General features: G+C 39.8%; 1 protein-coding gene across 3 annotated transcripts in view; it reads right to left on the reverse strand.

Annotated features, from left to right (window-relative positions):
- GRAMD4 (GRAM domain containing 4) overlaps window positions 1-16,293 on the reverse strand; it is a 133,271-nt gene that overhangs the window by 69,955 nt on the left and 47,023 nt on the right. For all 3 annotated transcript variants that reach the window (XM_074942411.1, XM_074942410.1, XM_074942412.1), the window contains exon 3: window positions 5,838-5,958. In XM_074942411.1, the coding sequence (XP_074798512.1) occupies window positions 5,838-5,958 (121 nt within the window). The remainder of the gene's footprint in view (window positions 1-5,837; window positions 5,959-16,293) is intronic.

Consider the following 16,293-nt stretch of genomic DNA (forward strand, 5'->3'; position numbering starts at 1 on the left):
TGAACATGTTTAACATGTGGTGAATTTGCCAACACCCTGGTCTCTTTTCTCTATTACTGCTTCCCAAGTTTCTTCCTCACAAGATATATTGAACAGAAACATCTCTCATAATTTAGCTTCCATTTTTCCAAATAGCATCTCATTTTGTTATTTATTGTCCATGTTTCTGATATGGTCCTTCTGTATCATTTTCTTCAGTCTTGAAGAGTGTTCACAATTCCAACTTTAGAATCAACTGCAAATCCAATTACCATGCCATTTTCTTACCTTTTAAGGTCATTATATTCATAAGTTCAGAGCAGTCTGTTCGCCAATCCTTGCAGTACCCCTCTAGAACTATCCATCCAATTTGATACATTGCCAGCTCACCTTTGTTTAGTCTTTTCAGCCACAGGACAGAGTTTCTATCCTTTTAATAAACAGAGTTCCTATTCAAGCCAACAGTTAACTTTTTTAACTAAGAACTTGAAAGACATAATATCAAATGTTACATCCACTGTATTTCCTTCATCTACCAAAAGGAGAAATTCAGGTTTGTCTGAACACTCGTACACTATAATATATAAATATATACTGTATCTCCTATATAAAAGGGAGACACAGTTTTTCCCTTAGCCCAGCTGATTCCATGACTCATGTTCTTATAACAAAATATTATTTGGCCATGCTAACAATTTAAAGACATTTTCAAAGCTTTTACGAAATCTCTTTAGGCTTCAAGTTTAATTCCAGGACATTTGCTAAATTAAGCAAAAACAACTATAGGCGGGCACACACCATTTGCCTTCCATCTCTTTGTGGTTATGCAAACTTGCAGCTTTGGTGAACTGGATGGATAAATTGTGCAACTAACATTAAAAACAGAGCCATTGAAGGCCATATTTCATCAGATCCACAATTTTAGCATCTCGGTTCTAGTGACAATGAATAAAAACATTTACTATCCAAAGGAACATTTCTGTGCTTTATTGTATGTACCTTTTCTATAAACCTGATATTAGATCAATAAATAGGTACTGCCTCCTCCTTATGCAATGAACTTAATTTGGGATCTAAAAAGTGAAGATTTATGGTTCCTTGCCATTACTCAATAATTCTCAAGATTATCTTTGCCTGAAGCTTGTTGTTTTGCATTGAGGAAGTAGTTAATTAAAACTCAAGTTTAGAGACATTCCAAAGGCTAACTGACCTAACCTCAGCCCCGTGTTTTCTTGCTGACAAGACAGAAATGTGTTAACTAACCATATGAGAGAGAAAACATAGTATGATTCTCCAAGTTGCTTTGGACCCTTTTCTAGTACATACACAGATTAGGAGCATTAGTTTAGTATCATGTTGTGGTGACACAGTTGGCGCTTTGCTAAAATGTAACACATACAGAATTCAGATATCTAAGGGCAACATACAACCTTAAAGAAAAAACTGCCTAAGCATCAAAATAGGATGTATTAGCAAACCTACCACAGTAAGTGTACTAATTATAAATGCACTAATTTATACAAGTCACCCAATTATGTATTACTATTTAAGAATAAGTGAACAAGAAACTGGCCTGGAGCAAGTTCTGAGCGCATCAAGGTAACCCAGATATACCTTGGTACTAGCCTAAGCCACTCAGATGGACTAACTTAGACTTCTATCATCCTCTCCACTGCTTCACTCCCTCCACACACCCAGTCTTTTCTGCATTTAATATTTCAAAAAGAAAAAGTGTCCCGCATTAGTCTTAGCCTTTGATCACAAATAAAAACCAGTAAAATATACCCATAAGGAAACCAAGACCACAATTGCCATTAAACCTGCTTTTTCCACCTACAATCAGTCAGGAAACAAAAATTGTTTTTGAAAGAGACCCTCGTTGGTGCTAACTGGAAGAAAAAGTCATACGTACATATATTAACAAAAAATGGACATCAACACTTCTTTGCTAACTGTAAAGATGTTCTAAGATATTTCTCTTTCACAACACAGCTTCTTTCTGTTTGGTCTGTTATCTAAGCCAGTCCTGTGTTTGAGACATCAAATTCATTGCCATGGAGATGTAAAAGTCAAAAATTTAAACACAACAGGTCAAAATTCTGCTCCACTTGCACCATATGTGCATCCTCCACTAAGCTACATGGAATGGAAATGCGCAAAAAAATATGGCCCTTTACAATGTTTCCTCTAATTTTTTTCATCCATGTGCACCAATATTGGCGTAATGTGCAGATGTACACCACCAGTAGAAACAAAACACCAAGATGTAATATATATTTTAAAAAAGTTACCATTGGGATAATTACTCCAGCCAGGACAGGTTAGGCATTTTAGAACTCACTACTCAAAGAATTAAAAAAAGAAATAAAATTATGAAATGCATAGACCAGTCGAAAAACTAAAATAACAGCACTTTGAAAGAATAAAATTACAGAGGTGTGTGTGAGACCCAGAGAGAGAGAGAAAGAGAGAGAGAGAGAGAGAGAGCGCGAGCTAGCTCCTGGGGAAGCGTATGAAAGACCATGCGCTGTCTCTTTAAGCAGACAGAAAAGGAGTACTTGTGGCACCTTAGAGACTAGCCAATTTATTTGAGCATAAGCTTTCGTGAGCTACAGCTCATTTCATCGGATGCATCCGATGAAGTGAGCTGTAGCTCACGAAAGCTAATGCTCAAATAAATTGGTTAGTCTCTAAGGTGCCACAAGTACTCCTTTTCTTATTTCCCCTTGTTTATTCCTTCCCCCCCCACCCCGCACTGTTCCTCAGATGTTCTTGTTAACTCCTGGAAATGTGCTGGAAATGGCCCACCTTGATCATCATTTCAAAAGGTTTTCTCTCCCCCCACCCCACTCTCCTGCTGGTAATAGCTCATCTTAAGTGATCACTCTCCTTACAATGTATATTTTTTCATGGTCTCTGTGTATATATAAAATCTGCTCACTGTACTTTCCACTTTATGCTTCCGATGAAGTGAGCTGTTGCTCACGAAAGCTTATGCTCAAAATAAATTGGTTAGTCTCTAAGGTGCCACAAGTACCCCTTTTCTTTTTGCAAATACAGACTAACACAGCTGTTACTCTGAAACCTGTCTTTAAACAGACAGGCACTCACCAGTCTGAAGGCTCAATCAGACCTCAGCAGCAGCAGCCACATCTAACTCCCAAGCCCTGTCCCTCCTTCCTCTGCAGAGATGGGGTACCTGGGCGGGGGGAGGGAGACACCCTGACATCAGCACCCCCTCCCGCTCTGCTCAGCAAGCAGGAGGGTCCCGGAAGCAGCTAGCCAGGGGCTTCAAGGAAGAGGACAAGAGCAACGTGGCTGCAGAGCGGCAGGGGAAGGGGCATCTGAACACAGCTGCTGGATGTGCACAGCTCTGCTAATCAAGTGCTCGGCACTTGATTGACTCTTGGCGGCTGTCTGGCTTAGAGGGAACACTGACCCATAAATTCTCTATGTTCAAACAGAATGATTATTCAGCATGCAGTAGCGCCCAGAATACACTAGCTTACAATCTGGAAGGAGAAAGGTAATGAAGGGGAGGAAGGGAAAAGATACAAACAGAGGGTTCAAAGGCTGACAGTTGGCACACATATTGGTAGTTCCATGGGGCTGCCTTTTGTTTATTCATGAACTATCCCCCAATCATCCTCCTGTCTTGTCATTAGTAGCTGACTAGTTTCTTGTAGGCTTCCTTGGGGAAAATGGGAATGAGATGTAATAGAAGAGCACTTTTTGTTTATACATAAATGACTTAAGAAATATTGGTGAAGAGAGCATCCATTTATCCTACTTTTCAAAATATCAAATTCCCTCTTTATACAAGATGTATTTTGTAGACAGCTGCATGACAAGCCTCCCTTTACTGTTTTCTATATTTTACTTTTGACAGCCCCACTCTCGTCCTCCATTTTGAAATCTATCCTCCAAGGATAAAGTAAACAGACTTCATGTTTCAATCATATTCTTCTATTCAGCATGTATCTCCCCCTGGAGGCAACCAAACACTGCTAGAACCACGGGATGCTCACCATTATCTGGGCTGATACCATAATCTATAAAAAAAAACCACCACACTTAGCATTTGTTCAAGCTAGAGAGCATGAGCAAGGGGGGCAGGGAATGGAAAGGAGAAAGGAACCATATCAGGAAAATAAATTCTGGTCTGGTACAATAGATCAGCAGCCAGATTAGAATAATCAGGCTAGAAATGTATTTTAAGATGTAAAATTTTGGTGATTTCTTCACTACAACTCCCCTTTTTGTATCCATATTTGGCTGCTACCCAACCTCAGTCAGGACAAGATTCTGTCACTGCAGCATAAGCAAGGCTGCTGCTTTGGCAATACGACAAGGGGTTTCTTACAAGGAGAGGGGGAAAATTGATCTGGATTTCATGAGTAAGGCTATGATTTTGTCACGAAGGTCATGGAAGTCATGGAATCCATGACTTCCAAAGACCTCTGTGACTTTAGCCCCAGTGGCTGGGAGCTGCAGGGTCCCACCACCTCCCACAGTGGCATGGAGCTGTAAGGTACCCCCGCTGCCTGAGGCAGCGAGCCTCCAAGCTCCCAGGCCATCGCAGGCAGGGGGGTACCCCGCAAATCCCTGGCCGCCACTGTGGGGTGGGGAGCAGGGGGACCTCCGCAGCTCCCCGGCTGCCACAGTGGGGAGAGCCGGGGCACCCCCGCAGTTCCCCACTGCAGTGGCAGCAGGGGGGTTCCCATAGCTCCCTGCTACTGGGGAGGGGGACCCTGCAGTTCCCCTGTGCCGCTGGAGGCAGAGGGACCCTGGAGCTGAGTCCCCATGGGTGGTGGGGGCCCCAGAGCTGGCAGCTGCGGGGTGGCTGGGCAGTCCCTTCCCATTTTATCATGGACATTTTTAGTAAAAGTCAGGGACAGGTCATGGGATTTTATGAATTTTTCTTTGAAACTTAATATTTTGAAGTTTTAAAAAAGTACATTAAAATTGCCTCTTGTAGGGAAGCAATTGAGCGAGAACACCAACTTTAACAATACATGAGCACCAAATTTTATGATCAGTCAGAAGAAGAGATTTTCTTAATATCAGCTAAAAAGAGAATTTTTTGCCTTTCACTCCTATCCTTAATGTTTGTCTTAATGTAACTACCTGGCAAATTTGAACTCCAATGTTACTAACATAGAAGTGCAGTCAGATTCCTACAGCTTTTCTATTCCACAATACCGTAACTTCTGGGTATGAATGGGAATTCTTTCATGCCTATATTTCATTTAGTTGCTATTTTACGGACCACCAACATTTTATATTTAGTAACAGTTTCCATATAATTAAAAGAGAAAAACATACATATTTTGATGTGTGTCTGGCAAAGCAGAGCACTTGCTAAGGAAATGCTTAATTTGACTTATTTAAAAAAAAAACTTCTTTCCCCCTTCTCATAATTAAGCTACTAGGATAAGGGAAAAAAATAGCACATTATTATCTTAGAGCTACCCTCAGATGTCAATATGTATGAAACATTCACCAACTGCATATAGTACATAAAATATTTGAAAGAAACTTATTTTTTCCCTTTTCCTACAAATTTATAATTTGTAGGAAAAGGGAAAAAATAAGTGTTTCTTTCACTCTGAATTATTCTGACGAGGCTTTTTTTTTAAAAAAAAAACAAAACCAAAAAAATACACCTTGTCACTTTTCTGAAGACCACCTTATATGTGGTACACATCTTGCATCAAACCCAAAGACAGACGGCATGCACCAAAAAACCTCAGCCACTGCCAAACAGGTTTTCCATATTTTCCTACTCTCCATGCACACCAAGCCATATTTCAATAAGCTCGGACATTTCTTATTCAAGAGCATTCTTTATTACTTACGTAAAAAGTGTTTTTCCAGTAAGGCGATTTCCAGGTGACCTTTGATCTCATTTAATCTATCAGACTCTGTTCTGTTAAAATCCTGGACTCCTGATGCCATGTTGATGGTCCCTGGACCAGCCTATGAAAAAGGATGGGGGGGGGGGGGGGGGAGAAAAAAAACATTGACAACTCAGAAGGAAGCTTCTCCCTGAAGTGTCATTTAAATACTTCAATTTACCTAAAAGACAGTAAACAAAGAGCTGTGTGAAAAAACGTGTAAGCATTTGAAGCCAACAACTCAGCAACACTCTTATTCAGCATTAGAATTACTGAAAATGAATCAATAACAGCTGATCAAACATACATTATCTCCCTCAAACAGGTTTGCTCAGTGTGCTTGCCTAGAAAGATTCTATATTTGCTGCAACATGACGATCATTTCACTTCCCTCCTGCTGGCTGAAGGTGCATTTCAAATAACGCCCCTTTCCTCTTAATTTGACACATGGCCAATTAAAACAAAAGAAAATCCAATATGCACACAAGCAACAATCTTTGTCCTGGTCTACACTTAAAACTTAGTTTGACATACCTACAGCTCTCGGGGCTGTTAAAAAGCCACATTCCTGAGTGCCACAGCTATGCCAACCTCAACACCCAGTGCAGACACAGTAAGGTTGATGAAAGCATTCTTCTGCTGACCTAGCTACTGTTGCTCAGGGAGGTGCAGTTACTACAGGAGGAGTTACTTCAATTGCGGTACTGTATGTCTACACTATGGTGTCACAAAGGCAGGGCTGCAGTTCCAGAGCTATAGTGCTGTAATCCCCTGTAGCACAGACAAGCCCTAACAAAAACAGATTTTCTAAGCACCAACTACCATTCTGTACAAATCCTCTCTCACATATATGTGAATACTTTAGCATCAAGACATAATCCTGAAAGAAGAAAATCTAAAATCCTGATGCAAGAAAGGCAATAAAAATCCAGCAGGGCTATTTTGTTTCATTTTTAAATGAATGTGGGTAGTGTCCAAAAGATGATGCTGCAGGACAAAAACTCTAGGCTCTTGCAGCTTTTGGAGGTGATCTATCATCATCTTTACCAGTAGTGGCCACATAAACTAAGCACTGGAAATTCTGCAGAATGTGAAAATCAAAGAATGCATGGTTTCAAACTGAAGCAGCAGCAGCTTGCACAAAGTGAAACAACAAAGGAACAGATGTACGTTCATAGTAAGAGGCAGGTGAGTATGCTACATTTTTGGAAATAGAAGTCTGTTAAATTACAAGGAAGACAGATTTCTGTTTTGCAACACAGTTCATTAAAACAACATGTGCACTCACAACTAGCAATGTACAAACCCTATAGATTGATTTTGGGTGTAAACTCTTGGAGCTACTCCAGGTATTAAATGCTTACCAGATGCAAGCTTTTATAGTATTCATTTTATAAGTAAAGCAAAGGTGAATTTTTATTCTTAGCCCATGGTTGAGTCATCTGGATACATTCAGAACTCAAGTGAGAACATGAGTACTTTTGAAAGAAATGAAACATTTTATACAAAAATAAAATCCAGTAACTGAATTAATATAGTATGATCTAAATATAGTCAAGTAATTCAGCAAGTTAATAGAACTGTTTTAAATTTTAAAATAAATTAAATGTTTAAAAACGAAGTATTTAGTTTTAAAGTGTTCCTTTGTATGTCATCCAAAAGTTTTAAAAGCAGATCAGTGATTTATTCACAACATACACAGCATATACATTTTCACTGTTAGGAATGATTTACACTTTTTAAGTACCCTGTCAATGTACCTGTAATACAGAGGTCCATTGGTGCCAACAGGCAAAAGGGTTCACTGTTCTCTATGATCAAGTCCTGTATCAGACCCCTCTCGTCCCCTAACGCCCCTACTCTACTTGCGCTATACTGATGACATCTTCATCATCTGGACCCCTGGAAAAGAAGCCCTTGAGGAATTCCACCACGATTTCAACAATTTCCATCCCACCATCAACCTCAGCCTGGTCCAGTCCACACAAGAGATCCACTTCCTGGACACTACAGTGCTAATAAATAATGGTCACATAAACACCACCCTATACCGGAAACCTACTGACCACTATTCCTACCTACATGCCTCCAGCTTTCACCCTGACCACACCACACAATCCATTGTCTACAGCCAAGCTCTGCGATACAACCGCATTTGCTCCAACCCCTCAGACAGAGACAAACACCTACAAGATCTCTATCAAGCATTCTTACAACTACAATACCCACCTGCGGAAGTGAAGAAACAGACTGATAGAGCCAGAAGAGCTCCCAGAAGTCACCTACTACAGGACAGGCCCAACAAAGAAAATAACAGAACCCCACTAGCCGTCACCTTCAGCCCCCAACTAAAACCCCTCCAACGCATTATTAAGGATCTACAACCTATCCTGAAGGATGACACAACACTCTCACAAATCCTGGGAGACAGGCCAGTCCTTGCCTACAGACAGCCCCCCAACCTGAAGCAAATACTCACCAGCAACCACATACCACACAACAGAACCACTAACCCAGGAACCTATCCTTGCAACAAAGCCCGTTGCCAACTGTGCCCACATATCTATTCAGGGGACACCATCACAGGGCCTAATAACATCAGCCACACTATCAGAGGCTCGTTCACCTGCACATCCACCAATGTGATATATGCCATCATGTGCCAGCAATGCCCCTCTGCCATGTACATTGGTCAAACTGGACAGTCTCTACGTAAAAGAATAAATGGATGCAAATCAGATGTCAAGAATTATAACATTCATAAACCAGCCGGAGAACACTTCAATCGCTCTGGTCACGCGATTACAGATATGAAAGTTGCTATATTACAACAAAAAAACTTCAAATCCAGACTCCAGCGAGAAACTGTTGAATTGGAATTCATTTGCAAATTGGATACAATTAACTTAGGCTTGAATAGAGACTGGGAGTGGCTAAGTCATTATGCAAGGTAACCTATTTCCCCTTGTTTTTTCCTCCTCCCCCCCCAAGACGTTCTTGTTAAACCCTGGATTTGTGCTGGAAATGGCCCACCTTGATTATCATACCCATTGTAAGGAGAGTGATCACTTTAGATAAGCTATTACCAGCAGGAGAGTGGGGTGGGAGGAGGTATTTTTTCATGCTTTGTGTATATAAAAAGATCTTCTACACTTTCCACAGTATGCATCCGATGAAGTGAGCTGTAGCTCACGAAAGCTGATGCTCAAATAAATTGGTTGGTCTCTAAGGTGCCACAAGTACTCCTTTTCTTTTTGCGAATACATACTAACATGGCTGTTACTCTGAAATATATCAGACCTGAAACTCACTACACCTAACACACTGTTTCATGATAATTTATCCACAAGGAGTAGCTTATAAGGTCTCTACTGAAAGCTTGTAACTTATCAATACCCTTAATAATTACAAGATGTGTGTATGGAGATAATATTTAAGGAATAATGTAACTGTTGAAAAATTATACCCTTATGGTCCTGGGTGAGTGATCCAGGGAATCATGTGTCGGTGACGACCCTTTCAAGCGGGAGGGAGTTGTTACCCCTCCCTGGCAGGCCAATTTTGTAATATATGGTTCAATCGCCTACCCTTGCCCCATCCCCAAACAGTCAATGGAAAACTAACTGTAAACAATCAAAGCCATTTGAAGGTAACAAGAAACATTATAACAGACTTTGTGGCTGAGTGGTGTCAATATCCTCAGAAGCAGAAGACACAGTTCCTAGTCTAAGGAGTTTGCGAACCCTGTTAGGCCTGATCTACACTAGGGTGGGGGGGGGGAGGGGAATCGATCTAAGTTATGCAACTTTGGCTACGTGAATAACATAGCTGAAGTCGTCATACTTAGATCTACTTACCGCGGTGTCTTCATTGCAGTAAGTCGATGGCTGACGCTCTCCCGTTGACTCCGCCTGCGCCTCTTGCCCTGATGGAGTACTGGAGTTGACAGGAGAGCGCTCGGCGGTCGATTTATCGCGTCTAGACTAGATGTGATAAATTGACACCCCACCCCCTCCCCCGGGATCGATTGCTGCCCGTTGATCCAGCGGGTAATGTAGACAAGCCCTTAGTGAACAGAAACAAAAGACTGATTCAGTATGTGAGAGAGAAGAGAAAGACCTTCCGTGCATCCATTCACTGAAGAGATATCTTGTTGAGCAGGTGTTTTTCCATGAAACCTGACTCTCAGTCCTGGGTACCTCAAGGACCATCACAGTACCATTTTATTAAATGTACCTGTTTTCTTGATTGGAGTTATAAAGATGCAGAACTTGAATTTCACACTAATGAACTGTAATATAACAGATTCTATTCTTACAAGACTTCAAACCAGGATTGATAAAAATTGATGATTAAAAAAAAAATCTGATTTTTTAACTTCAAAGGTTACTTTAAAAAAAATAAATATAAAATTAAATTTGAAATTGATAACCTATGTTAAGGCCTAAATTTATTATAATCTATTAAAATCATTTAATATTTTGTAGTTAATTTAAACAGTACATTTTTCTGCCAAGTTTTAAAGAAAGTCAGACAACAGGAACCAGAATTTGCTGAAGTGCTAACCCAGCTTTTGATAGCACTAGCCTCTTCTGCAGGTTCAGAGAGACTATTTTCTTCATTTCAGTTTATTCACCTGGTTCAGTTCGATGACTACTTCATTCAAAAGTTAAGTAATGTCACCTGGAAGTTTAAGAAGTAGGCAAGGTTGTTTTCCTCTTCCAATTTATGAATAAAAACTAAGTGTAAGAGGATCAGATCTACTAGTTCTAAACTGCGGAAGGACATGATTACCAGAAACAAGCATTTCAATATATTAAAACTACAGATAATACTTCCTTTGTTTAGTAAATCAGTTTTCAATGCCAAAAAAATGATTTCCCTTATGTATCCAGCAACTTTAAAGTTAGCTTTATTTAATTAGAAAAATAAAAATAAAAAACAGTTGTTTTTGATCATTAACTGAACTTGAATTTCAATCCTAGTAGAGCTTGACACAAGTCTCAAGATATTAATCTAGTAAATAAGAAATGAATCATTCACCATTTTCTAATAAAAATGTAAAAATTAAAAATCTCAATACATGTAAATTAAGTTATTTAAGCAATTATATAGGTGTGTGTAGATACTATATATCCTCCTAGCTAGCAAAAAGAAGCCCCAAATTTAGAGTAAAGGCTATATTTAGTTGAAAAGCAACATATTTGAATTGTTATTAACCAAAGAGAATCAACCTATCTTTTGGAAAATTATTAAGTCTATGATTTACAAATCAAGGTTCCCTGTTTGGTGATTTAAATCACTAATTTAAAAATCAATCCAACCTGTTTAAAACCATTGTTGAAAACTATCTTATTGGCTAGTTTCCTCATCTGTAAATATAGATTATCTAGTACACTTACAAAGCTGTTGCGAAACTTCATTTGTTATTATTTGTAAGACATCTGAAGAAACTCAGGCCTACTCTACACTTAAGACTTAGGTCAACATAGCTACAGTGCACAGGGGTGTGAAAAAGCCACACCCTTAAGCATCAGCTATCAGTTATGCAGTCAGCATCAAGCACTTACAAGTGACAGATCCTCAACTCCCAGTGTAAAAGAGATAATACAGGGCTGTTTAAGGAACTGTGCCACAGCATACCACACATCAAACTGCATAATGTCACAGAACAGGATGCCATACCAAGCAGAAATATTCACTGGCCAGCAGAACCATATCAGGAAATCTCTAAGGACACTGCTTTTGAAGAGCTACAACCCAGTCCCCACTATTCAATCACTCCACCAAAGTCTATTCCATGTGATTCTGGAAGCCACCATGGGATTATTTTTTCTTAGTTTAAAAAGAAGTACATCTCAAAATTGGATTAATATCAAATACGTAATACATCCCTGAATGCCTGGGAGCGACCAGGAAGGGGGAAGCAAAGCTACCAGTAATCCAGGATACAAAGGAGTTAGCAAGGTTTGCCAGTGTGGCCAAATGCAGGAAAATTGCTCACTTTAAAAAGGAAGTGGAAGAGGGAGGCAGGCAGAAATCAGGCTTATGCCCCTTCTTGCATCTTTGTGATATGTAGAAAAAGCCTGGAAAGAGATTCCCAAGCAGAATAGTTTTCTGCTAATTTCTCACATTAGGCAGTTCAGTTCCTCTCTAGCCCATAAAAAATTAGGACTATTTGATATGATGCTGACCACAAAGTGTTCCTATATACAGAGTTGTAGGAAGCATCACGGTAGTTAACATTTGAACACAATTAAATTTTATAGTGAAGACAAGGTCTAAGATTTTATGACAACATCACAAGAGCCAAGAGAGTGACGGCTCAGCAATGGAAGGGAGTAGCGCGAAGGAAGACAGTGGCACACATGCTTCAGATCACCACCAAAGTTCTGTGGTTTGAAGCAGTAACCCACCAACTCACGATTTAAAGGGTAGTGCATATAAAAGCATTTCACAATAAGCATCTCTCAGCTTCAGTCTGCATTCAAATTCAAATTGCAAACTCCCTAAACCAGAAACAATGTGTCTTCTGCTTGTTTAATACTGAGGATATTGACACCACTGTCACAAAGTACGAGAATGGTAGTTGGCAATGCATTACATTAAAAGCAATACACAAGTTTAAGGGCTACTCCTTGGGGAATTCTGCACAAAATTAAAAATTCTGTGCACAATATTTTAAAATTCTGCAAATTCTGCATATTATAATCTGTACAATGTAATCAAGCTGGTTTCAATTATTTTGGTAATCTATTTAAACTACAATACAATGGATGGAGAATGGGATTGGGGAGCATTGGAGGAAATCACCAAACCCCCTTTCTCTAATAGTAATGGAGCTCATGTTGACCCCTTTAACTTCTAGTTATTAGTCAACAAATATATGCAGCCATATGCTTAGTGTTACATCATAGGCAACTGAGGGCTGGGGAATCAAACTCACAATTTATACTAGCTACTGACCATCTCAAAAAAGGTCAGTAGCAAACAGTTCATGGAGCACATTTTGATAGGAAACTTTTTCAGTCCAAACATTTAGACCAGTTCTAATCACTAAAGCACCATAAGTATTTATAAGGCTACACTGTCCTTTACAATAAGGCTCCTTTACATCACTCTAGCAACGTAAAGGAGCCTTAAAATTTTTTACACCTGTTTTATAGTCCTGGGGGAATTCACTAAGAACAATGGGAACAATTCACTAAGCAGGCAGGCTGCTACATTCTGCTCTGCCTGAGGGAACAGAGCCTGCCCCACGCCTACCTCTTCAGAAACACCTCAAAGCCCTGCCCAGTGTGCCGCAATAGCGAGCGAGAGGGACAGTGTCTCTCTCTCTCTCTTTCACACACACAACTGCCCAGCCCCAATCCCCCCTCACCCTGGCGGTGATTTATGTCTCTACTGGCTGCTCTGGCTGCCCAAACCAACCTGCCTGCACTGCCAGGGATGGGGCACATGATCACTCTTGAAGCTTCCCTATCAGGAGTTATTTTTCTGCAGGGAAGCAAAGAAATCTGTGGGGAACATGAATTCTGCACAAGCACAGTGATGCAGAATTCCCCCAGGAGTAAAAGGCAACAGACTTACTCAAGGCTATATTCCACCAATGTCTCATTTTTTACTCATTCACATCGAACATCCAAAGCAGAGATCTTAACCTATTATTTAAAGAAATGATAAAAGACATATAAGATGTTGGCCATTGCCCTCACTGACCAGAGCACCTAGGCCTCCTCATTCCCAATCCTGTGCTTTAGCTATTAGACAACGGTGCCTCTTATTTAATATAAATATATCTTAATATGGTGAATATTGTGCACTGTTGGTCAAGGAGGGTAATTGTAGTTGTAATTTGCCTGGCTTGATGGTTTGGTTTATGGTAAATGGCACAGTTCAGGCATCTGGTATTTTTTCTTGCCATGTATTTTGCATAATGTCTAGGACACCTTCAATATATGATACACTTTCTAGGAAGCATAAATCTAAAGGAGTTAAAAATACAAAAAGTTCAGTACAATCAAAATACTATGTACAAAAATGAGCATCTGGACATTTGAGTCTGCAGCTAATTTTGAGCACCTAGCCATGGAGAATGAAGAAAACCACAGTTTGATTAACTGGTTTAGGATAAGAAGAGTGTGTCAGGTCAGGCTTGCAAAACTGCACTGTAAGCTAATGTACTTGCTTGTTCTATGTGTATCTTCTTAGATACTGACATCGTTCTTAAGTTGGTCTCCTATTACCGAGGGCAACAACATGTGAGCGAGTGACAAGGCAGCATACCAAGCCCTTGGGAGATAATACCACTTGTCATTTCAAGGTAAACTACTTGGCCATCCAAAGAGTGGCCTTGGTTATAAAGGGAGGCAAGTACTGCCCAGTACTTTTGACTGGAAGGACGGTGTGTCTGGAACAAAGGGCTCTGGGATGTGTTTAAAAAAAAAAGAGAGAGAGAGAAAAGTGAAAGGAAAAGTGGGTAAATTGGTAAAACTCTCTGAATTAACATGTAGAATTTGGAATTATTTCCAGAGTTTGAAGAACAGCAAAAAGTTAAAACTAGGGACCCTGTTGCATGCCACACAACCCCAAAAATCTAATACTATTCTAGTTTAGATATTAAATACTGAAAGATATTTTACAGAACTAGTAGCATTCACATGGTGCTTTGCATCTTCAGAGCAATGTAGAAATAGTTTGGGGACAGTAATGTTAAAGGTTCAATTTAAAGTGATGCTCAACAACTAATTTTTTTTTACACATTTTATACACTACAATAACTCAGTCAGATTTAATCCTAGGAGTCAGGTGGTGGACTTTCATTGTAAGTAGCACTACATTGTGTTTTCAGGTGACATGCCAGTTACAAAAGAGTACCCAGTTAAGGACAAAGTAGCAGCATCAATTTGCAGTCCTCACTTTGTCCGTTGAATGCAGGTTCTTAATAAGTTTTGCACAGAACCTTGGTTTTTCCAAGAGACTATATGAATTATCAACAAACCAACTGCCCACGGTTCCTTTGCACACAAATATCAATTCATCCCATGAAACGGCATTTAGCACTGTAAAATGTTTTCTCCATCCTTTGGACACAAAAAGTTTTACAAAGGTGAATAAGCATTACCACCTTATTTCACAGCTAGGAAAAGCTAAGGCACAGAAGTCAAGACATTGGCCAAGGTCACAGCAAGTCAGTGGCAGAGCTGAGGAATAAAAGGCAGATCTGCTGTTTCCAGTTTGAAGCCCGAGCCACTGTAACAGGTTGCATCTTACCCAACAAAGCAACAATAGTAATGTTTTAATGCATTTTAATACAACCAAATGCAAAATTATACTGTCCATCTAGGAATAGGGAATGCAAGCCATACCTACAGAATGAGAAACTGTACCCTGGAAAGTAGTGACTCTAAACAGGATTTAGGAGTCAGTGCACAAACTCAACATGAGCTCAGAGTATGACATGGCAAAAAGGACTAATGCGCGATCCTTGGATATGTAACAGCAGACTAGTGAATAGGAGTAGGGAAGTGATTTTACCTCCATATACAGCATTAGTGAAAGATACTGGAATAATGCGTACAGTTCAGATGTCCACTTCCTAAAAAGGATTCTGAAACATAAGAGTGCAGAAAGGAGCCACAAAAATTATTCAAGATAAGGCATTTTCTCCATCCACTGAGAGATTTAAACAGCGCAATCTATTTAGTTTATCACAAAGATTACTGAGAGGCAACATGGTTACAATCGGGGTGAACTGATTTAAATTAGTGATTTTTATCAACAAACTTTGATTTAAATAACTAATTTGAATCAATTTTTCTAAAAAAAGGTTGATTCTCATTCACTGGTATCCACAGAATCATACAACGATAGGGTTAGAAGGGACCATAAGGGTCATCTAGTCTAACCCCTGCCAAGATGCAGGATTTGTTGTGTCTAAACCATCCAAGACAGATGGCTATCCAGCCTCCTTTTGAAAACCTCCAGTGAAGGAGCTTTCACAACTTCCCTAGGCAGTCTGTTCCATTGTGCTAATGTTCTTACAATTAAGTAGTTTTTCTTGAGATTTAATCTAAATCTGCTATGCTGTAGTTTGAACCCATTGCCTCTTGTCCTGCCCTCTGTGGCAAGAGAGAACAACTTTTCTCCATCTTTTTTTAGACAGTCTTTCAAGTGTTTGAAGACGGCTATCATGTCCCTCCTTAATCGCCTCTTTTCCAAACGAAATATACCCAGTTCCTTCAGGCTTTGCTCATATGGATTGCATTCCATCCCTTCGATCATCTTTGTCATTGGTCCTTGGATCTTTTCCAGTTTCTCTACACCCTTTCTAATATATTGGTGACCAAAATTGGACACAGTACTCCACCTGAGACCTAACCAGACCCGAGTAGAGTGGTGCTATAACCTCCCATGA

This window comes from Natator depressus, chromosome 1 (assembly GCF_965152275.1).
Source record: "Natator depressus isolate rNatDep1 chromosome 1, rNatDep2.hap1, whole genome shotgun sequence".
NCBI classification, from domain to species: Eukaryota; Metazoa; Chordata; order Testudines; family Cheloniidae; genus Natator; species Natator depressus.